The sequence below is a fragment of the Salvelinus fontinalis genome, unplaced genomic scaffold, assembly GCF_029448725.1.
Source record: "Salvelinus fontinalis isolate EN_2023a unplaced genomic scaffold, ASM2944872v1 scaffold_0374, whole genome shotgun sequence".
NCBI classification, from domain to species: Eukaryota; Metazoa; Chordata; class Actinopteri; order Salmoniformes; family Salmonidae; genus Salvelinus; species Salvelinus fontinalis.
In genome coordinates this window covers 165881-188828 of record NW_026600583.1, presented here as the reverse complement: position 1 = coordinate 188828, position 22948 = coordinate 165881, and the positions used below count along the sequence as shown (strand labels likewise).

Sequence of the window (22948 nt, the reverse complement as noted above, 5' to 3'; positions counted from 1 at the left end):
GTGTCATCTGGTTATTATCATACTGCTCAGGGACAAAATACACACACACACCTTTGCAGTTCTAATGTCTAGTGTCTTTGTACAAAGACATATTTTGTGGCTCGCTTTCAACCACTGGTAAGAGATTCTTGACTTGCAGTAACAGATATCCAGATATGCCACTGCAGGTTTTCACCAGCCCATCCTATGTTTGCACCATTTATAGGAAGCTGTACAGAAAATGTTGGACCAGGCTGAGAGTCAGGTATGAAAAAACAAACCAAATGCATATTGCATACCAAGTTTATGGAAAGCAGTCTTGACTGTCTTTGATGGAACATTTTCTGTAAACCAGTTAGGTGTTACACAAGGATGAGTTTGCAATTATTAAAGAAACAAACCTATTCTACTTCCTGTTTTGAGTGTAGCTGGAGAATGGGGGTCCCTGGAGAAACCCTGAGGCTCCAGATTTTGGTACGGAGCAAGACCGGGCTAACTGCCCCTTCTTCCTCAAAACTGGAGCCTGCCGCTTTGGTGATAGGTTGGTAATGGTTCTAAATAGGAACACATTTCATTTTTTGGTATTTTTATAATTATAATTTATTTTTTATTATTTGTATTATTTTATAATTTTTTGTTGTTTTTAATATTATTTGTATTATTTTTAGCTAGGATAGTCCACCACCATTTTCCAGGGAGTCCTGGGAAGTGCATTCTTGTTAATTTTCCTCAAATGAGGCGTATCTTTCAGGATACTGCATAGCACACAGTCATTTGTATACCATATTCTCTTTATATTAGCGTTCAACTAATGAAATCTTCTGCTTACCTGATTGGTCAGGTGCTCTCGTAAGCATGTCCACCCCCCGTCCAGCCCTACTCTGATGATCCGGGGGATGTTTGCGACTTTCGGGATGGACCAGAGGTCACGGGACGACTACGATACAGACGCCTGTCTGGAGCACAGCGAGGAGGAGGTGCAACAGCAGTTTGTGGATTTCTACGAGGACGTACTTCCTGAGTTCAGGACTGCTGGCAAGGTGGTGCAGTTTAAGGTGAATATGGTGCTGTCTTGCTGGACTGGAAGGAGTGATTCAATGGAAAGGAGACCTATCCACTCTGAGGGGCAATGAATCAAACTTCTCTCTCGTTTTGTCTCCATCTTTAGGTCAGCTGCAACTTTGAGCCACATTTGAGAGGAAATGTTTATGTCCAGTTTGACAAGTAAGTAAACGAAGCAACTTGTGAAAATGGTCTGACAAGTTTTGTAGGTGAAGAAACAATGGTGTTTCTCAATGTTGAGTAATCAAGTAGTGTATCTTTACGGTCTATTTTCTCTTTGCTGTCTGTGTCTTTAGAGAGGAGCAGTGCAGAGAGGGCTTCATGATGTTCAACGGAAGATGGTACGCTGGTAAACAGCTCCAGTGTGAGTTCTCGCCTGTCACCAGATGGAAGACTGCTATATGTGGTGAGTGAATGGAACACAAAAGTACAACTGAGAACCACAACCTATACTGATTTTTACAGAATCGTGCTAGTCATACGTTGCGTATATTATTAAAACCCTAGTATTTGTTTGATTGCCGTGATCCTCCACAGGTTTGTTCGACCGACAGAAGTGTCCGAAAGGAAAGCACTGCAACTTCCTGCACGTGTACCGTAATCCTGGAAATGAGTTCTGGGAGGCGGACAGGGACCTGCACATGTCCCCCGACCGGGGAGGAGGGGGTACCGGGTCTTTCGCTGGGGGCCGGTTCTCTGAGAGGAGTAACCGCTCCTCCTGGACCGAGAGGTCACAGAGCCGACGGGGGGAGAGGAGCAGGAGGAGTAGGAGCAGGGAAAGCAGAATAGCCCAAAGGAGAGCCAGTGTTCAGAGTGACAGATCCTGGACCAGTCGTACCAGCACAAGACCTAGGTCGAGGAGTAGGGACAGAGATAGGAGAGACAGGAGCAGAGATAGGAGGGACAGAGGCAGGAGCAGGGACAGAGACAGGCGGGATGGGAGTAGAGACCGAGATGGGAGCAAGAGAGGGGGGTGGAAGGGTTCACCCACAGAGGCTAGTAGGGGGAGATCCAGGTCAGCCAGCCTCGGAGAGTCCTCCAAAAGGAAGAGACAGTGGAGCAGGAGCCCTGGAGAGTCCTCTAAGAGGAAGAGACAGGGGAGCAGGAGCCCCGGAGAGTCCTCCAAAAGGAAGAGACAGGGGAGCAGGAGCCCCGGAGAGTCGTCCAAAAGGAAGAGACAGGGGAGCAGGAGCCCCGGAGAGTCCTCTAAGAGACAGGGGAGCAGGTGCCCCGGAGAGTCCTCTAAGAGACAGGGGAGCAGGAGCCCCGGAGAGTCCTCTAAGAGACAGGGGAGCAGGAGCCCCGGAGAGTCCTCTAAGAGACAGGGGAGCAGGAGCCCTGGAGAGTCCTCCAAAAGGAAGAGACAAGGGAGCAGGAGCCCCGGAGAGTCCTCTAAGAGACAGGGGAGCAGGAGCCCTGGAGAGTCCTCTAAGAGGAAGAGACAGTGGAGCAGGAGCCCTGGAGAGTCCTCCAAAAGGAAGAGACAAGGGAGCAGGAGCCCTGGAGAGTCCTCTAAGAGACAGGGGAGCAGGAGCCCTGGAGAGTCCTCTAAGAGGAAGAGACAGGGGAGCAGGAGCCCCGGGAGAACATCCAAAAAAGAAAAGCAGCCAGCCAACGACAGCAGCGCCACAGCTCCAACACGCCACAAACACTCCAAAAAAAGCAAAAAGAAGAAGAGCAAGAGGAGGAAACCCAAGAAGGACAAAAAGGGCCAGTCGCCTGGGGGTCAGAGTTCATCTGCAGAGTCAGGGAAGGAGTCTTGGGATGAGGTGAAACCCTCTCCAAACCTTGATGTAGACAGCAGTACACGGACTCCTCATGATGTAGACAACACTACCCAGGAGACTGCTAGGGTAAATGCCATACTTAGTCTCATGTTGTCTGAGCCTCTTGATAATGCCAATGCAGTCACTTCAGACATACAGACCCAGGTCAAGGAGGAGGCTGAGGATCCCTGTCCACCTATTGTCCCCTCTCCTAGCCCTGAGGATGTGGACATCGCTCAGAATCCTGGGGCCACGGACAACAGTACTCCTGAGGCAAACGCGCTCTCCCCAGACCTCCATAGTATCTTCCTCAAGCAGGAGTATCCCTCTCTACCCAGTGTGCCTGAAGAGGAATGTGAACAGGATTCCCCTGACGATGATGAACCATAGTGGAATTAAATTAGTGTTCTGTATGGACTTCACCGTGACTGCTATGGCCATTTTGAAGTGTACACTGAAATGAAAACAATCAATGCATAAACATTGTTCACCAATGCACTGCTCAACCTAGCTTTTACAAATGTTAGTTTGTTCCAAATGTAAGATGTGACCATTAAATGTTTTTATACATGATGTATATTTTTGTCAAAAGTAACTCGAGAGCATTTGCTCTTTGACCTCCAATTGAACCTTTGTTTCCTCCACACACTTTACATTTTCTGATTTAAAAAAAAAAGGCCCAGGCAAAACAACCATTCTGCTAATCCATAGACATTTGTTTTAATGATTTACAGTATTTAAGAGAACTGAAGTAGTGACAGTTGTCTGTGTAAAAGAAATGCAATACTTTGAAATGACTCATAATGTACACAGGAGCAAGACATGGTGCCCTATTCCCTATATAGTGCACTTCTTCATAGGCTCTGGCCAAAAGTAGTGCACTATGTAGGGAATAGCGTGCCATATGGGATGTCACCACAGTTAAAAAGCAAATACAGTACAAGCTGACAGATACATAGAACATTAAATGTCCTAACAGGACACCATTCTGGTCATTGGTAAAGGAGGAGCAGTCTGTACGGTAGACAGGGAATTGCAACAGGTTTAGGCTTCTTTAACCCATGGTTTTTGTAAACAATTCAATAACTGGTCATGTCCGTGTGCACTAAGCACAGGCAGTGACATAGTGGGAGTGCCTCATGATTTGTGCTTCAATTGTCACAACCTTCCTCATAACAAGTAGCCTGTTATGAGTCAAACTGAATATTCTAGTTCAGAACCAGGCTACGAAACAAGTGGCCTAAATGCATTTTCATTGACAGTTAAAACATTGTGTGACAAATAGAAGTTTGATTAGTAACAGAATCCCTTTTTGTTCATTTTCACTAGTGTTACTCTTCCCTTGCCTTTTAAAGCATGCAGAGTGGGCGGAGTCCCCAGTGTTACTCTTTCCTTGCCTTTTAAAGCATGCAGAGTGGGCGGAGTCCCCAGTGTTACTCTTCCCTTGCCTTTTAAAGCATGCAGAGTGGGCGTAGTCCCCAGTGTTACTCTTCCCTTGCCTTTTAAAGCATGCAGAGTGGGCGGAGTCCCCAGTGTTACTCTTCCCTTGCCTTTTAAAGCATGCAGAGTGGGCGGAGTCCCCAGTGTTACTCTTCTCTTGCCTTTTAAAGCATGCAGAGTGGGCGGAGTCCCCAGTGTTACTCTTTCCTTGCCTTTTAAAGCATGCAGAGTGGGCGGAGTCCCCAATGTTACTCTTCCCTTGCCTTTTAAAGCATGCAGAGTGGGCGTAGTCCCCAGTGTTACTCTTCCCTTGCCTTTTAAAGCATGCAGAGTGGGCGGAGTCCCCAGTGTTACTCTTCTCTTGCCTTTTAAAGCATGCAGAGTGGGCGGAGTCCCCAGTGTTACTCTTCCCTTGCCTTTTAAAGCATGCAGAGTGGGCGGAGTCCCCAGTGTTACTCTTCCCTTGCCTTTTAAAGCATGCAGAATGGGAGGAGTCCCCAGTGTGTTTGTGCTTTCTTCCCAACTGAACGACATAGGAGGTAGCAAGACAGCACAAAGATCTGGGACTCAGGCTATACAGAGCAAGGCTTGGGTCAATTCCATTTAAATTCAGGAATACACTGATATTCCAATGCACATTTCCTTCAAAGAGTTAAAATTGTAAATTGGTTTACTTTCTGAATTGATTGGAATTTAAATAGAATTGACCCCAACCCTGAGAGAGCACATATTTTTCCCTAAACACCATTTATCTTCAAAACGATATGATTATAACACAGTGTTCTTTGGTCAAACAATGAAAAAATGAACATGAATACTTTAAACTGTAACACTTCTTAAAAATACTGACATCGTTTTGCTTACTTTACTTGTGAACATCCCATTTAAGTAAAATGGGGTTTCTTACTCTTTATGATATACTTTAAATTGTTTTAAGTTCTCTAGACTGGAGTTAAAGTGCCCGTCACTTAAGGACTTAAGGTGGGTGAGATTTCAGTTATTATTGGTGTAGTTTGTGGCTACTGGCTGCATATACCCTAGGGGTTTCAAAAGGTGAGTGTTGACGAGGTACAAAACAAAGGAACAGACATTTGGCACAAGTAACATGAACAACATGATAGAGTTTTAGTACAAGACAACACTACAGCACATTAAAGGAGCGAGAACAAGATGTTTGGGCCCCGTGAAGAGAGAGAGAGGGAGATAGTTGGGTCAGTGATGAGGGAGTTTATGTCAGGCCAATCTCCTCCAGGACACTCCGTGGGGCTTCAGCTTCCTAATGGAGGGAGGGAACAGACAAGAGGATAGGTGAGAAGGATAAGACACTAGTCAGTCTGAAGACGGACCCGTTTGATTGGTTTATGAAGTGCATACAAGAAAAAGGTGTTTGAAGCCTAAATGCAGTGACTTGAGTAACTGCTCCAACGTCACTATTAAATAAAGCATATCAGGTAGAGTTAACACTTACTTTGGCATCCTAGCAGGAGGTGAAGCACGGAGAGAGAGAGAAAAGCACTGTTTGAATACAACTGACCGCTAGAACAGGTGGTCTAAATCAGCTGAGGGGAGGACGGCTCATAATAAAATGGCTGCAATGGAGCGAATGGAATGGAATCAAACCATGTGTTTGATACCGTTCCACTCCAGTCATTACCACGAGCCCGTCCTCCCCAATTAAGGTGCCACCAACCTCCTGTGTTCCAAATGAGCAATAAAAGGAAAGGCACAAAATGTCCAATCCAGACATTAGTTGTGGCTTCAAAATTGGGATATTAACAAGGTATTTAATCAATAATACCTCAGACACATCGGTAGGATTGTCAAACGTTTGCCTGACGACAGTACTTAGCACCTCTGAACAGAGTTGTCACACAGCGAAGTCCTCAGCCTCGTTAAAATACTCCAAACCAGAAGATGGCAATAGTGTTGTTTGGCAATGGATGTCCGTGTGTGTTGCTTTATCGTCTAGTCTAGTCAATGTTAGCTAGCTGCACTAGCGTTGCTATTGTTGTAGAATGCCCTTTTTGATACTAGCCAGATGGCCACAGCTCGATAACTAGCTAACAAGATATATATATTTTTAATTCACTCTCCATAATCGCATACTGCCCATACATAGACTTTTAGCTAGCTGGCTAACGTAAGCTAAATGGTTAGCATGATTCGCTAGCTAGGTAGGTAAAGGGACTCTCGGCAGCCAGCTAGCCAGCAGCCAACTGATTTCATTATGTTACCAGCGACAGTGGCCAGATAGCTAGCTTGGTAAAGCATTTAGTGTTGTGTGCATTGTGCTGCACTTACCACCTCATTCGTTTCATATGATGTGTATAACTGCCAGGCTCAGTAAGCTAACACATAGAAGGGTTGGTTGTTTAGCAGAGACGTGGTCGGCTTAGATTGGTCTTTGTCTGAAATCGCAGGTTTTACGCACTAACCAAGCTTGTTCTGGGAGAGCGCGATCGTTCTTTTTTTATTAGACTGTTGACAACATGTAACGACATGTAAACTAGATTTCAACGTTTTTTGAAAACATAAATAAAATGAGCACTTGTCTCTCAAACACAAAGGGTGTACATAACGCGCTTTGGTGATTGCATTTCACTCCCTTTGTTATAAAATACATTTTACCAAGACAAATATGATTCTTCATATTCTGACTCGTTCAGTGGGGTCTTTCTCTAACACATCACTAACACTATATCCCAAAAGTCGGATTTCGTAACCTAATACATCCCATAATAAGCCCCGAGCTCTGTTGACAGAACAAGATTGAACTAGTTGAAACGAGTCAACTACTTCCTATTCATCGTTGCCATCTGACCATCCAGAATCACAACAAACAGCCTTCGGTCCCATTGAAGCGTGCGCATCGTTTCTGTGATGTTGTTAGCCAAGCCTTGTATAAACTAGTAAATATTATCAAACCTGAAACAGAAATAATCCTTCTTCGAGCACAAACTCTTTAGCTAGACGTAAAAGATAGAAAGACTTGCCCTGGGAAAAAAATATTATGCAGCTTTATTGTTTTAGTTAGAACAATTCTGATGAAAAAGGGTGAATTAGGACGGAAAAGTACACCCGCCCCCTTTTGTCACTCCTGCCCCCCCACCCCTGTCTGGCAGTCAGATTCTCCAGTGTTTCATGCTGATGGTTGTCATGAATGAGAGCTGAATAGTGAGTGAAGCCCTCTTTATGAGCAGAGGCAGTGAGAGCTCAGACAGCCAACCCTGGGGAGGTTCCCATAGCTCAGTCATATAGCTGTGGATGCAGGCAGTGAGAGCTCAGACAGCCAACCCTGGGGAGGTTCCCATAGCTCAGTCATATAGCTGTGGATGCAGGCAGTGAGAGCTCAGACAGCCAACCCTGGGGAGGTTCCCATAGCTCAGTCATATAGCTGTGGATGCAGGCAGTGAGAGCTCAGACAGCCAAGCCTGGGGAGGTTCCCATAGCTCAGTCATATGGCTGTGGATGCAGGCAGTGAGAGCTCAGACAGCCAACCCTGAGGAGGTTCCCATAGCTCAGTCATATGGCTGTGGATGCAGGCAGTGAGAGCTCAGACAGCCAACCCTGAGGAGGTTCCCATAGCTCAGTCATATGGCGGTGGATGCAGGCAGTGAGAGCTCAGACAGCCAACCCTGGGGAGGTTCCCATAGCTCAGTCATGTGGCTGTGGATGCAGGCAGTGAGAGCTCAGACAGCCAACCCTGAGGAGGTTCCCATAGCTCAGTCATATGGCTGTGGATGCAGGCAGTGAGAGCTCAGACAGCCAACCCTGGGGAGGTTCCCATAGCTCAGTCATATAGCTGTGGATGCAGGCAGTGACAGCTCAGACAGCCAACCCTGGGGAGGTTCCCATAGCTCAGTCATATAGCTGTGGATGCAGGCAGTGAGAGCTCAGACAGCCAACCCTGAGGAGGTTCTCATAGCTCAGTCATGTGGCTGTGGATGCAGGCAGTGAGAGCTCAGACAGCCAACCCTGGGGAGGTTCCCATAGCTCAGTCATATAGCTGTGGATGCAGGCAGTGAGAGCTCAGACAGCCAACCCTGGGGAGGTTCCCATAGCTCAGTCATATAGCTGTGGATGCAGGCAGTGAGAGCTCAGACAGCCAACCCTGAGGAGGTTCCCATAGCTCAGTCATATGGCTGTGGATGCAGGCAGTGAGAGCTCAGACAGCCAACCCTGAGGAGGTTCTCATAGCTCAGTCATGTGGATGCAGGCGGTGGGAGTGCCTGGAATACCAATGCCACTGACAGGCTCCCAGACAAATAACATTAGCCTAAATACAGTAGTACTATAGACAAACACTTAACACAAAACAAGTCAAGAATGACATATAGGAATCAGAGAGATGGAGAGAAAAAGGCCATTACACCACCTCACCCAGGACATAGCCCAGAGATGTCATCATTACACCACCTCATCCAGGACATAGCCCAGAGATGTCATCATTACACCACCTCATCCAGGACATAGCCCAGAGATGTCATTACACCACCTCATCCAGGACATAACCCAGAGATGTCATTACACCACCTCATCCAGGACATAGCCCAGAGATGTCATTACACCACCTCATCCAGGACATAGCCCAGAGATGTCATTACACCACCTCATCCAGGACATAGCCCAGAGATGTCATCATTACACCACCTCATCCAGGACATAGCCCAGAGATGTCATCATTACACCACCTCATCCAGGACATAGCCCAGAGATGTCATCATTACACCACCTCATCCAGGACATAGCCCAGAGATGTCATTACACCACCTCATCCAGGACATAGCCCAGAGATGTCATCATTACACCACCTCATCCAGGACATAGCCCAGAGATGTCATCATTACACCACCTCATCCAGGACATAGCCCAGAGATGTCATCATTACACCACCTCATCCAGGACATAGCCCAGAGATGTCATCATTACACCACCTCATCCAGGACATAGCCCAGAGATGTCATCATTACACCACCTCATCCAGGACATAGCCCAGAGATGTCATCATTACACCACCTCATCCAGGACATAGCCCAGAGATGTCATCATTACACCACCTCATCCAGGACATAGCCCAGAGATGTCATCATTACACCACCTCATCCAGGACATAGCCCAGAGATGTCATCATTACACCACCTCATCCAGGACATAGCTCAGAGATGTCATCATTACACCACCTCATCCAGGACATAGCCCAGAGATGTCATTACACCACCTCATCCAGGACATAGCCCAGATATGTCATTACACCACCTCATCCAGGACATAGCCCAGAGATGTCATTACACCACCTCATCCAGGACATAACCCAGAGATGTCATTACACCACCTCATCCAGGACATAGCCCAGAGATGTCATTACACCACCTCATCCAGGACATAGCCCAGAGATGTCATTACACCACCTCATCCAGGACATAGCCCAGAGATGTCATCATTACACCACCTCATCCAGGACATAGCCCAGAGATGTCATCATTACACCACCTCATCCAGGACATAGCCCAGAGATGTCATCATTACACCACCTCATCCAGGACATAGCCCAGAGATGTCATTACACCACCTCATCCAGGACATAGCCCAGAGATGTCATCATTACACCACCTCATCCAGGACATAGCCCAGAGATGTCATCATTACACCACCTCATCCAGGACATAGCCCAGAGATGTCATCATTACACCACCTCATCCAGGACATAGCCCAGAGATGTCATCATTACACCACCTCATCCAGGACATAGCCCAGAGATGTCATCATTACACCACCTCATCCAGGACATAGCCCAGAGATGTCATCATTACACCACCTCATCCAGGACATAGCCCAGAGATGTCATCATTACACCACCTCATCCAGGACATAGCCCAGAGATGTCATCATTACACCACCTCATCCAGGACATAGCTCAGAGATGTCATCATTACACCACCTCATCCAGGACATAGCCCAGAGATGTCATTACAGCACATCATCCAGGACATAGCCCAGATATGTCATTACACCACCTCATCCAGGACATAGCCCAGAGATGTCATCATTACACCACCTCATCCAGGACATAGCCCAGAGATGTCATTACACCACCTCATCCAGGACATAGCACAGAGATGTCATCATTACACCACCTCATCCAGGACATAGCCCAGAGATGTCCAGAGATGTCATCATTACACCACCTCATCCAGGACATAGCCCAGAGATGTCATTACACCACCTCATCCAGGACATAGCCCAGAGATGTCATTACACCACCTCATCCAGGACATAGCCCAGAGATGTCATCATTACACCACCTCATCCAGGACATAGCCCAGAGATGTCATCATTACACCAACTCATCCAGGACATAGCTCAGAGATGTCATTACACCACCTCATCCAGGACATAGCCCAGAGATGTCATTACACCACCTCATCCAGGACATAGCCCAGAGATGTCATCATTACACCACCTCATCCAGGACATAGCCCAGAGATGTCATCATTACACCACCTCATCCAGGACATAGCTCAGAGATGTCATTGCACCACCTCATCCAGAACATAGCCCAGAGATGTCATCATTACACCACCTCATCCAGGACATAGCCCAGAGATGTCATTACACCACCTCATCCAGGACATAGCCCAGAGATGTCATCATTACACCACCTCATCCAGGACATAGCCCAGAGATGTCATCATTACACCACCTCATCCAGGACATAGCCCAGAGATGTCATCATTACACCACCTCATCCAGGACATAGCACAGAGATGTCATTACACCACCTCATCCAGGACATAGCCCAGAGATGTCATCATTACACCACCTCATCCAGGACATAGCTCAGAGATGTCATCATTACACCACCTCATCCAGGACATAGCCCAGAGATGTCATCATTACACCACCTCATCCAGGACATAGCTCAGAGATGTCATCATTACACCAACTCATCCAGGACATAGCTCAGATATGTCATCATTACACCACCTCATCCAGGACATAGCCCAGAGATGTCATTACACCACCTCATCCAGGACATAGCCCAGAGATGTCAAAATTACAACACCTCATCCAGGACATAGCCCAGAGATGTCATCATTACACCACCTCATCCAGGACATAGCCCAGAGATGTCCAGAGATGTCATCATTACACCACCTCATCCAGGACATAGCCCAGAGATGTCATCATTACACCACCTCATCCAGGACATAGCTCAGAGATGTCATCATTACACCACCTCATCCAGGACATAGCCCAGAGATGTCATTACAGCACCTCATCCAGGACATAGCCCAGATATGTCATTACACCACCTCATCCAGGACATAGCACAGAGATGTCATCATTACACCACCTCATCCAGGACATAGCCCAGAGATGTCCAGAGATGTCATCATTACACCACCTCATCCAGGACATAGCCCAGAGATGTCATTACACCACCTCATCCAGGACATAGCCCAGAGATGTCATTACACCACCTCATCCAGGACATAGCCCAGAGATGTCATCATTACACCACCTCATCCAGGACATAGCCCAGAGATGTCATCATTACACCAACTCATCCAGGACATAGCTCAGAGATGTCATTACACCACCTCATCCAGGACATAGCCCAGAGATGTCATTACACCACCTCATCCAGGACATAGCCCAGAGATGTCATCATTACACCACCTCATCCAGGACATAGCCCAGAGATGTCATCATTACACCACCTCATCCAGGACATAGCTCAGAGATGTCATCATTACACCACCTCATCCAGAACATAGCCCAGAGATGTCATCATTACACCACCTCATCCAGGACATAGCCCAGAGATGTCATTACACCACCTCATCCAGGACATAGCCCAGAGATGTCATCATTACACCACCTCATCCAGGACATAGCCCAGAGATGTCATCATTACACCACCTCATCCAGGACATAGCCCAGAGATGTCATCATTACACCACCTCATCCAGGACATAGCACAGAGATGTCATTACACCACCTCATCCAGGACATAGCCCAGAGATGTCATCATTACACCACCTCATCCAGGACATAGCTCAGAGATGTCATCATTACACCACCTCATCCAGGACATAGCCCAGAGATGTCATCATTACACCACCTCATCCAGGACATAGCTCAGAGATGTCATCATTACACCAACTCATCCAGGACATAGCTCAGATATGTCATCATTACACCACCTCATCCAGGACATAGCCCAGAGATGTCATTACACCACCTCATCCAGGACATAGCCCAGAGATGTCATCATTACACCACCTCATCCAGGACATAGCCCAGAGATGTCATTACACCACCTCATCCAGGACATAGCCCAGAGATGTCATCATTACACCACCTCATCCAGGACATAGCTCAGAGATGTCATTACACCACCTCATCCAGGACATAGCCCAAAGATGTCATCATTACACCACCTCATCCAGGACATAGCTCAGAGATGTCATTACACCAACTCATCCAGGACATAGCCCAGAGATGTCATCATTACACCACCTCATCCAGAACATAGCTCAGAGATGTCATCATTACACCACCTCATCCAGGACATAGCCCAGAGATGTCATCATTACACCACCTCATACAGGACATAGCCCAGAGATGTCATCATTACACCACCTCATCCAGGACATAGCCCAGAGATGTCATCAATACACCACCTCATCCAGGACATAGCCCAGAGATGTCATCATTACACCACCTCATCCAGGACATAGCTCAGAGATGTCATCATTACACCACCTCATCCAGGACATAGCCCATAGATGTCATTACACCACCTCATCCAGGACATAGCCCAGAGATGTCATCATTACACCACCTCATCCAGGACATAACCCAGAGATGTCATCATTACACCACCTCATCAAGAACATAGCCCAGAGATGTCATCATTACACCACCTCATCCAGGACATAGCCCAGAGATATCATCATTACACCACCTCATCCAGGACATAGCCCAGAGATGTCATCATTACACCACCTCATCCAGGACATAACCCAGAGATGTCATCATTACACCACCTCATCCAGGACATAGCCCAGAGATGTCATCATTAGACCACCTCATCCAGGACATAGCCCAGAGATGTCATCATTACACCACCTCATCCAGGACATAGCCCAGAGATGTCATCATTACACCACCTCATCCAGGACATAGCCCAGAGATGTCATCATTACACCACCTCATCCAGGACATAGCCCAGAGATGTCATCATTACACCACCTCATCCAGGACATAGCCCAGAGATGTCATCATTACACCACCTCATCCAGGACATAGCCCAGAGATGTCATCATTACACCACCTCATCCAGGACATAGCTCAGAGATGTCATCATTACACCATCTCCTCCAGGACATAGCCCAGAGATGTCATTACACCACCTCATCCAGGACATAGCCCAGATATGTCATTACACCACCTCATCCAGGACATAGCCCAGAGATGTCATCATTACACCACCTCATCCAGGACATAGCCCAGAGATGTCATCATTACACCACCTCATCCAGGACATAGCCCAGAGATGTCATCATTACACCACCTCATCCAGGACATAACCCAGAGATGTCATCATTACACCACCTCATCCAGGACATAGCCCAGAGATGTCATCATTACACCACCTCATCCAGGACATAGCTCAGAGATGTCCAGAGATGTCATCATTACACCACCTCATCCAGGACATAGCCCAGAGATGTCATTACACCACCTCATCCAGGACATAGCCCAGATATGTCATTACACCACCTCATCCAGGACATAGCCCAGAGATGTCATCATTACACCACCTCATCCAGGACATAGCCCAGAGATGTCATCATTACACCAACTCATCCAGGACATAGCCCAGAGATGTCATCATTACACCACCTCATCCAGGACATAGCCCAGAGATGTCATCATTACACCACCTCATCAAGAACATAGCCCAGAGATGTCATCATTACACCACCTCATCCAGGACATAGCCCAGAGATGTCATCATTACACCACCTCATCCAGGACATAGCCCAGAGATGTCATCATTACACCACCTCATCCAGGACATAACCCAGAGATGTCATCATTACACCACCTCATCCAGGACATAGCCCAGAGATGTCATCATTACACCACCTCATCCAGGACATAGCCCAGAGATGTCATCATTACACCACCTCATCCAGGACATAGCCCAGAGATGTCATCATTACACCACCTCATCCAGGACATAGCCCAGAGATGTCATCATTACACCACCTCATCCAGGACATAGCCCAGAGATGTCATTACACCACCTCATCCAGGACATAGCACAGAGATGTCATCATTACACCACCTCATCCAGGGCATAGCTCAGAGATGTCATCATTACACCACCTCATCCAGGACATAGCTCAGAGATGTCATCATTACACCACCTCATCCAGGACATAGCCCAGAGATGTCATTACACCACCTCATCCAGGACATAGCCCAGATATGTCATTACACCACCTCATCCAGGACATAGCCCAGAGATGTCATCATTACACCACCTCATCCAGGACATAGCCCAGAGATGTCATCATTTCACCACCTCATCCAGGACATAGCCCAGAGATGTCATTACGCCACCTCATCCAGGACATAGCACAGAGATGTCATCATTACACCACCTCATCCAGGACATAGCCCAGAGATGTCCAGAGATGTCATCATTACACCACCTCATCCAGGACATAGCCCAGAGATGTCATTACACCACCTCATCCAGGACATAGCCCAGAGATGTCATTACACCACCTCATCCAGGACATAGCCCAGAGATGTCATTACACCACCTCATCCAGGACATAGCCCAGAGATGTCATCATTACACCACCTCATCCAGGACATAGCCCAGAGATGTCATCATTACACCACCTTATCCAGGACATAGCTCAGAGATGTCATTACACCACCTCATCCAGAACATAGCCCAGAGATGTCATCATTACACCACCTCATCCAGGACATAGCCCAGAGATGTCATCATTACACCACCTCATCCAGGACATAGCCCAGAGATGTCATTACACCACCTCATCCAGGACATAGCCCAGAGATGTCATCATTACACCACCTCATCCAGGACATAGCCCAGAGATGTCATCATTACACCACCTCATCCAGGACATAGCCCAGAGATGTCCAGAGATGTCATCATTACACCACCTCATCCAGGACATAGCCCAGAGATGTCATCATTACACCACCTCATCCAGGACATAGCCCAGAGATGTCATTACACCACCTCATCCAGGACATAGCCCAGAGATGTCATCATTACACCACCTCATCCAGGACATAGCTCAGAGATGTCATTACACCAACTCATCCAGGACATAGCCCAGAGATGTCATCATTACACCACCTCATCCAGAACATAGCTCAGAGATGTCATCATTACACCACCTCATCCAGGACATAGCCCAGAGATGTCATCATTACACCACCTCATCCAGGACATAGCCCAGAGATGTCATTACACCACCTCATCCAGGACATAGCCCAGAGATGTCATCATTACACCACCTCATCCAGGACATAGCCCAGAGATGTCATTACACCACCTCATCCAGGACATAGCTCAGAGATGTCATCATTACACCACCTCATCCAGGACATAGCTCAGCGATGTCATTACACCACCTCATCCAGGACATAGCCCAGAGATGTCATCATTACACCACCTCATCCAGGACATAGCCCAGAGATGTCATCATTACACCACCTCATCCAGGACATAGCCCAGAGATGTCATTACACCACCTCATCCAGGACATAGCCCAGAGATGTCATCATTACACCACCTCATCCAGGACATAGCTCAGAGATGTCATTACACCACCTCATCCAGGACATAGCCCAGAGATGTCATCATTACACCACCTCATCCAGGACATAGCTCAGAGATGTCATTACACCAACTCATCCAGAACATAGCCCAGAGATGTCATCATTACACCACCTCATCCAGGACATAGCTCAGAGATGTCATTACACCAACTCATCCAGGACATAGCCCAGAGATGTCATCATTACACCACCTCATCCAGAACATAGCTCAGAGATGTCATCATTACACCACCTCATCCAGGACATAGCCCAGAGATGTCATCCTTATACCACCTCATCCAGGACATAGCCCAGAGATGTCATTACACCACCTCATCCAGGACATAGCCCAGAGATGTCATTACACCACCTCATCCAGGACATAGCCCAGAGATGTCATTACACCACCTCATCCAGGACATAGCCCAGAGATGTCATTACACCACCTCATCCAGGACATAGCTCAGAGATGTCATCATTACACCACCTCATCCAGGACATAGCTCAGAGATGTCATTACACCAACTCATCCAGGACATAGCCCAGAGATGTCATCATTACACCACCTCATCCAGGACATAGCCCAGAGATGTCATTACACCACCTCATCCAGGACATAACCCAGAGATGTCATCATTACACCACCTCATCCAGGACATAGCCCAGAGATGTCATCATTACACCACCTCATCCAGGACATAGCCCAGAGATGTCATCATTACACCACCTCATCCAGGAAATAGCCCAGAGATGTCAGGGCCAGAGCAGATCCCCCTGATGGGAGTCTTACCTCCTGCAGCAGGTCGGCCTGCTCTATAGCCTTCAGTACGTTCTTCTTGGAGGAGAGGGTTAGTGTTGGGGTCAGATGTTAGGGGTCAGTGTGGAGTCTTACCTCCTGCAGCAGGTCGGCCTGCTCTATAGCCTTCAGTACGTTCTTCTGGGAGGTCAGGGTTAGTGTTGGGGTCAGATGTTAGGGGTCAGTGTGGAGTCTTACCTCCTGCAGCAGGTCGGCCTGCTCTATAGCCTTCAGTACGTTCTTCTTGGAGGTCGGGTTAGTGTTGGGGTCAGATGTTAGGGGTCAGTGTGGAGTCTTACCTCCTGCAGCAGGTCGGCCTGCTCTATAGCCTTCAGTACGTTCTTCTTGGAGGTCTCCTGAGCCTCTCCTCCTAGCAGGAACTCATCCAGGATGAAGTAGGCCTTCTCAAAGTTAAAGATGATGTCCAGCTCACACACCTGACATGGGGACAGACACCAAGAGGGAACACATTGGAAGATTATTTTTCCTAGTCCAAAGTCTTTATTCCAAATGGAAAACCCATTTGAACAGCTCCATTAGACACAGGAACACCCAGACCCGGTTCCAAAAACAACATGTATACTTCTTCCCCGTCTTACAGATCTGATCGTTTGGATAGGCGTTAAGCAATGGTGCTTTAACATATGGCCACCGTCATGAACACCAACAGGACCACTGAGAGAACAGTATGGCCACTGTCAAACACAGATAAAAATCTGGCCACTGTCATAAACACAGAGAACAATATGGCCACTGTCATAAACACAGATAACAATATGGCCACTGTCATAAACACAGAGAACAATATGGCCACTGTCATAAACACAGATAACAATATGGCCACTGTCATAAACACAGAGAACAATATGGCCACTGTCATAAACACAGAGAACAATATGGCCACTGTCATAAACACAGATAACAATATGGCCACTGTCATAAACACACATAACAATATGGCCACTGTCATAAACACAGATAACAATATGGCCACTGTCATAAACACAGAGAACAATATGGCCACTGTCATAAACACAGAGAACAATATGGCCACTGTCATAAACACACATAACAATATGGCCACTGTCATAAACACACATAACAATATGGCCACTGTCATAAACACAGAGAACAATATGGCCACTGTCATAAACACAGATAACAATATGGCCACTGTCATAAACACACATAACAATATGGCCACTGTCATAAACACAGATAACAATATGGCCACTGTCATTAACACACATAACAATATGGCCACTGTCATAAACACAGATAACAATATGGCCACTGTCATAAACACAGATAACAATATGGCCACTGTCATAAACACAGATAACAATATGGCCACTGTCATAAACACACATAACAATATGGCAACTGTCATAAACACATAACAATATGGCCACTGTTGTGAACACAAAGAGAACAATATGGCCACTGTCATGAACACAGAGAACAATATTGCCACTATCATGAACACCAACAGGACCACAGAGAACAATATGGCCACTGTCATGAACACAGAGAACAATATGGCCACTGTCATAAACACACATAACAATATGGCCAATGTCATAAACACAGATAACAATATGGCCACTGTCATAAACACACATAACAATATGGCCACTGTCATAAACACACATAACAATATGGCCACTGTCATAAACACACATAACAATATGGCCACTGTCATAAACACAGATAACAATATGGCCACTGTCATAAACACACATAACAATATGGCCACTGTCATAAACACAGAGAACAATATGGCCACTGTCATAAACACACATAACAATATGGCCACTGTCATAAACACAGAGAACAATATGGCCACTGTCATAAACACAGATAACAATATGGCCACTGTCATAAACACAGAGAACAATATGGCCACTGTCATAAACACACATAACAATATGGCCACTGTCATAAACACAGAGAACAATATGGCCACTGTCATAAACACAGAGAACAATATGGCCACTGTCATAAACACAGATAACAATATGGCCACTGTCATAAACACAGAGAACAATATGGCCACTGTCATAAACACACATAACAATATGGCCACTGTCATAAACACATAACAATATGGCCACTGTCATAAACACACATAACAATATGGCCACTGTCATAAACACACATAACAATATGGCCACTGTCATAAACACATAACAATATGGCCACTGTCATAAACACACATAACAATATGGTCACTGTCATAAACACACATAACAATATGGCCACTGTCATAAACACAGAGAACAATATGGCCACTGTCATAAACACAGAGAACAATATGGCCACTGTCATAAACACACATAACAATATGGCCACTGTCATAAACACACATAACAATATGGCCACTGTCATAAACACACATAACAATATGGCCACTGTCATAAACACAGAGAACAATATGGCCACTGTCATAAACACACATAACAATATGGCCACTGTCATAAACACACATAACAATATGGCCACTGTCATAAACACATAACAATATGGCCACTGTCATAAACACACATAACAATATGGCCACTGTCATAAACACAGAGAACAATATGGCCACTGTCATAAACACACATAACAATATGGCCACTGTCATAAACACATAACAATATGGCCACTGTCATAAACACACATAACAATATGGCCACTGTCATAAACACACATAACAATATGGCCACTGTCGTGAACACAAAGAGAACAATATGGCCACTGTCATGAACACAGAGAACAATATTGCCACTATCATGAACACCAACAGGACCACAGAGAACAATATGGCCACTGTCATGAACACAGAGAACAATATGGCCACTGTCATGAACACAGAAAGAACAATATGGCCACTGTCATGAACACAGAAAGAACAATATGGCCACTGTCATGAACACAGAGAACAATGTGGCCACTGAACACCAACAGGACCACAGAGAACAATAGCAGTGTGAAATATGAAGACTCACACTGCCAAAGTACTTATCCAGCAGCTCTACGTATCTGTGGATGATCTCCAGCGTGATGAGCTCATTGTCTTGATCCTCCACCGCACAGCAGAAATACAGGCTGGCGTATCTAGAAGACAGGATAATACAGGGATAAACAACAGAAATACAGGCTGGCGTATCTAGAAGACAGGATAATACAGGGATAAACAACAGAAATACAGGCTGGCGTATCTAGAAGACAGGATAACACAGGGATAAACAACAGAAATACAGGCTGGCGTATCTGGAAGACAGGATAATACAGGGATAAACAACAGAAATACAGGCTGGCGTATCTAGAAGACAGGATAACACAGGGATAAACAACAGAAATACAGGCTGGCGTATCTGGAAGACAGGATAATACAGGGATAAACAGCAGAAATACAGGCTGGCGTATCTAGAAGACAGGATAATACAGGGATAAACAACAGAAATACAGGCTGGCGTATCTGGAAGACAGGATAATACAGGGATAAACAGCAAAAATACAGGCTGGCGTATCTAGAAGACAGGATAATACAGGGATAAACAACAGAAATACAGGCTGGCGTATCTAGAAGACAGGATAATACAGGGATAAACAACAGAAATACAGGCTGGCGTATCTAGAAGACAGGATAATACAGGGATAAACAACAGAAATACAGGCTGGCGTATCTAGAAGACAGGATAATACAGGGATAAACAACAGAAATACAGGCTGGCGTATCTGGAAGACAGGATAATACAGGGATAAACAACAGAAATACAGGCAGGCGTATCTAGAAGACAGGAGAATACAGGGATAAACAGAAATACAGGCTGGCGTATCTAGAAGACAGGATAATACAGGGATAAACAACAGAAATACAGGCAGGCGTATCTAGAAGACAGGATAACACAGGGATAAACAACAGAAATACAGGCTGGCGTATCTAGAAGACAGGATAATACAGGGATAAACAACAGAAATACAGGCTGGCGTATCTAGAAGACAGGATAACACAGGGATAAACAACAGAAATACAGGCTGGCGTATCTAGAAGACAGGATAATACAGGGATAAACAACAGAAATACAGGCTGGCGTATCTAGAAGACAGGATAACACAGGGATAAACAGAAATACAGGCTGGCGTATCTAGAAGACAGGATAATACAGGGATAAACAACAGAAATACAGGCTGGCGTATCTAGAAGACAGGATAACACAGGGATAAACAACAGAAATACAGGCTGGCGTATCTAGAAGACAGGATAATACAGGGATAAACAACAGAAATACAGGCTGGCGTATCTAGAAGACAGGATAACACAGGGATAAACAGAAATACAGGCTGGCGTATCTAGAAGACAGGATAATACAGGGATAAACAACAGAAATACAGGCTGGCGTATCTAGAAGACAGGATAACACAGGGATAAACAACAGAAATACAGGCTGGCGTATCTAGAAGACAGGATAACACAGGGATAAACAACAAAGGCACTAACCTTGGGCCACATTCTGACAAACATATGTTCGTTCAGCGGGGATAATAATGAATAACAAAAGCATCAGATGGCCTTCACCATTCTGAGAATGAGTGCCGTAACAAAATGGCCCCCTGACTGAAAACAAAACCGTAAGGGTGCCTCCCTAGCAGGAAAGTCTTAGTGAAAACCAACCTTCTAAACCTTGGCACAATTGTAGTATAGTGGTTTGAGACTATACTACAAATTCGTTTTCAAAACCGGCAATTTCAGGAAGTGAAAACTTTAACAAAGATTGTGAAATTCCCTTCCTGAATTGACCTCAACACTATCAGATGGAGTCCACATTTCCCCCCATTAACCCCGTCTGTCTGTCTTGTAGATGATATTAAGGTCCCTCCACTCCAGGAAGGAGCACATCATTTCCCACCATTAACCCCCTTGTCTGTCTGTCTGTCTTTCTTTCTTTCTCTGACCTCTTATAGACGATCTTGAGGTCCCTCCACTCCAGGAAGGAGCACATCTTGGGCTTGCGGGCTAGAATGGTCTGGACCAGGTCCCTGGAGATCTTCTTCCTCTCTTTGTCTGACAGGGGAACATACCACTTCTGCAGCCGCAGCTTACCCTGCCGACTGAACAGCAGCATGAACTGCATCTGGTGGGAGGGAGGAGAAGAGATGAGGACAGAGGAGAGGAGAAAAAATGAGAGAGGGACAGGGGGGGAGGAGAGGGAGAATAGAGGAGAGGACAGGGGGAAGGGCAGAGGAGGGAGAGGGGATGTGTGGAGAGGAGGGAGAGGGGATGGGGCGAGGGGAGAAAGGGAGAATGATAGGGGACAGAGGAGAGGGAAGGAGGAAGGTGAGAGGAGATATGAGAGGAAACAAGGATCAATACAAGTGTAACAGAGGTTGTTCGGTAGGCTTTAGCTCATCAGGATGATTCCGTCTTAAGGCGCACAAGAGACTTGAACCCAGTCTGTTTAGTAAAGTGATAAAATACAGTGGCAGGGTGAGGGTGTGTGTTGGAGCAAGGAGGTAAAGTAGCAAAACATAACTGGTAGTTTGCTTACATAGCTAGTGAAAGGTCTTCTCCATAGTCAAGACCTAATTTGGTCTTCTCTGTCTAACTATCTAGCCACCTGAGGATTTGCCTATCAAAACACAGACATTTTCCCAGTCATATAATTAGTTAGCCTAGTTGTTGTTATTTAGGTAGCTTATGGCCCTCAGTATATCCATCACATTTGAGTGTAAAGCTAGCTCATAGATGGACAGGGGAATAGTCTATGGGTAGCTAGCGCTAGCAGCTAACATGCACAGTGAGGATGTCTAGCTAGCTACTTTTTCAATGGCTTTTTGTGGACATTATCCGAAGCAGAGGACGCTTTTTCGTTCAACATGTGCAATTGCAACGACTGGCAAAACAAATAAAGAGGTCAAACGTACCTTTATCTTGATTGTTGACTCAAAAACACTATGAATTGTTGATTGTTGATTCAAATCTATTCAACAGAAATGTGCAGTCCACCCCGTGAAGTCGAGCGTTCAGCGGGGATGCAGT

General features: G+C 46.1%; 2 protein-coding genes across 2 annotated transcripts; one reads left to right on the top strand and one right to left on the bottom strand.

The window, feature by feature from the left end:
• Positions 1 to 6: 6 nt before the first annotated feature.
• On the top strand, positions 7 to 3380 carry LOC129845819 (uncharacterized). The gene is made up of 6 exons (XM_055913744.1): positions 7 to 244; positions 408 to 520; positions 821 to 1034; positions 1148 to 1203; positions 1338 to 1447; positions 1579 to 3380. The coding sequence occupies exons 1-6, from the start codon at positions 221 to 223 to the stop codon at positions 3195 to 3197; spliced, it is 2136 nt and encodes a 711-aa protein (XP_055769719.1). The 5' UTR covers positions 7 to 220; the 3' UTR covers positions 3198 to 3380.
• A 122-nt stretch (positions 3381 to 3502) lies between these two features.
• Positions 3503 to 22948, bottom strand: ap1s2 (adaptor related protein complex 1 subunit sigma 2). Its single transcript, XM_055913745.1, has 5 exons — positions 22834 to 22948; positions 21865 to 22043; positions 19914 to 20022; positions 17223 to 17360; positions 3503 to 5523 (listed from the first exon to the last, which is right to left on the bottom strand). The coding sequence occupies exons 2-5, from the start codon at positions 22041 to 22043 to the stop codon at positions 5476 to 5478; spliced, it is 474 nt and encodes a 157-aa protein (XP_055769720.1). The 5' UTR covers positions 22834 to 22948; the 3' UTR covers positions 3503 to 5475.

Coding starts and splice junctions, on each gene's coding strand:
- LOC129845819 (XM_055913744.1), top strand. CDS start 221: ATGTTGGACCAGGCTGAGAGTCAG. Junction 521..820: donor GCCTGCCGCTTTGGTGATAG/GTTGGTAATGGT, acceptor CTGATTGGTCAG/GTGCTCTCGTAAGCATGTCC. Junction 1,448..1,578: donor ATGGAAGACTGCTATATGTG/GTGAGTGAATGG, acceptor GATCCTCCACAG/GTTTGTTCGACCGACAGAAG.
- ap1s2 (XM_055913745.1), bottom strand. CDS start 22,043: ATGCAGTTCATGCTGCTGTTCAGTCGGCAGGGTAAGCTGCGGCTGCAG. Junction 20,023..21,864: donor CTCAAGATCGTCTATAAGAG/GTCAGAGAAAGA, acceptor CCTGTCTTCTAG/ATACGCCAGCCTGTATTTCT. Junction 5,524..17,222: donor AGGCCGACCTGCTGCAGGAG/GTAAGACTCCAC, acceptor TCCCTCCATTAG/GAAGCTGAAGCCCCACGGAG.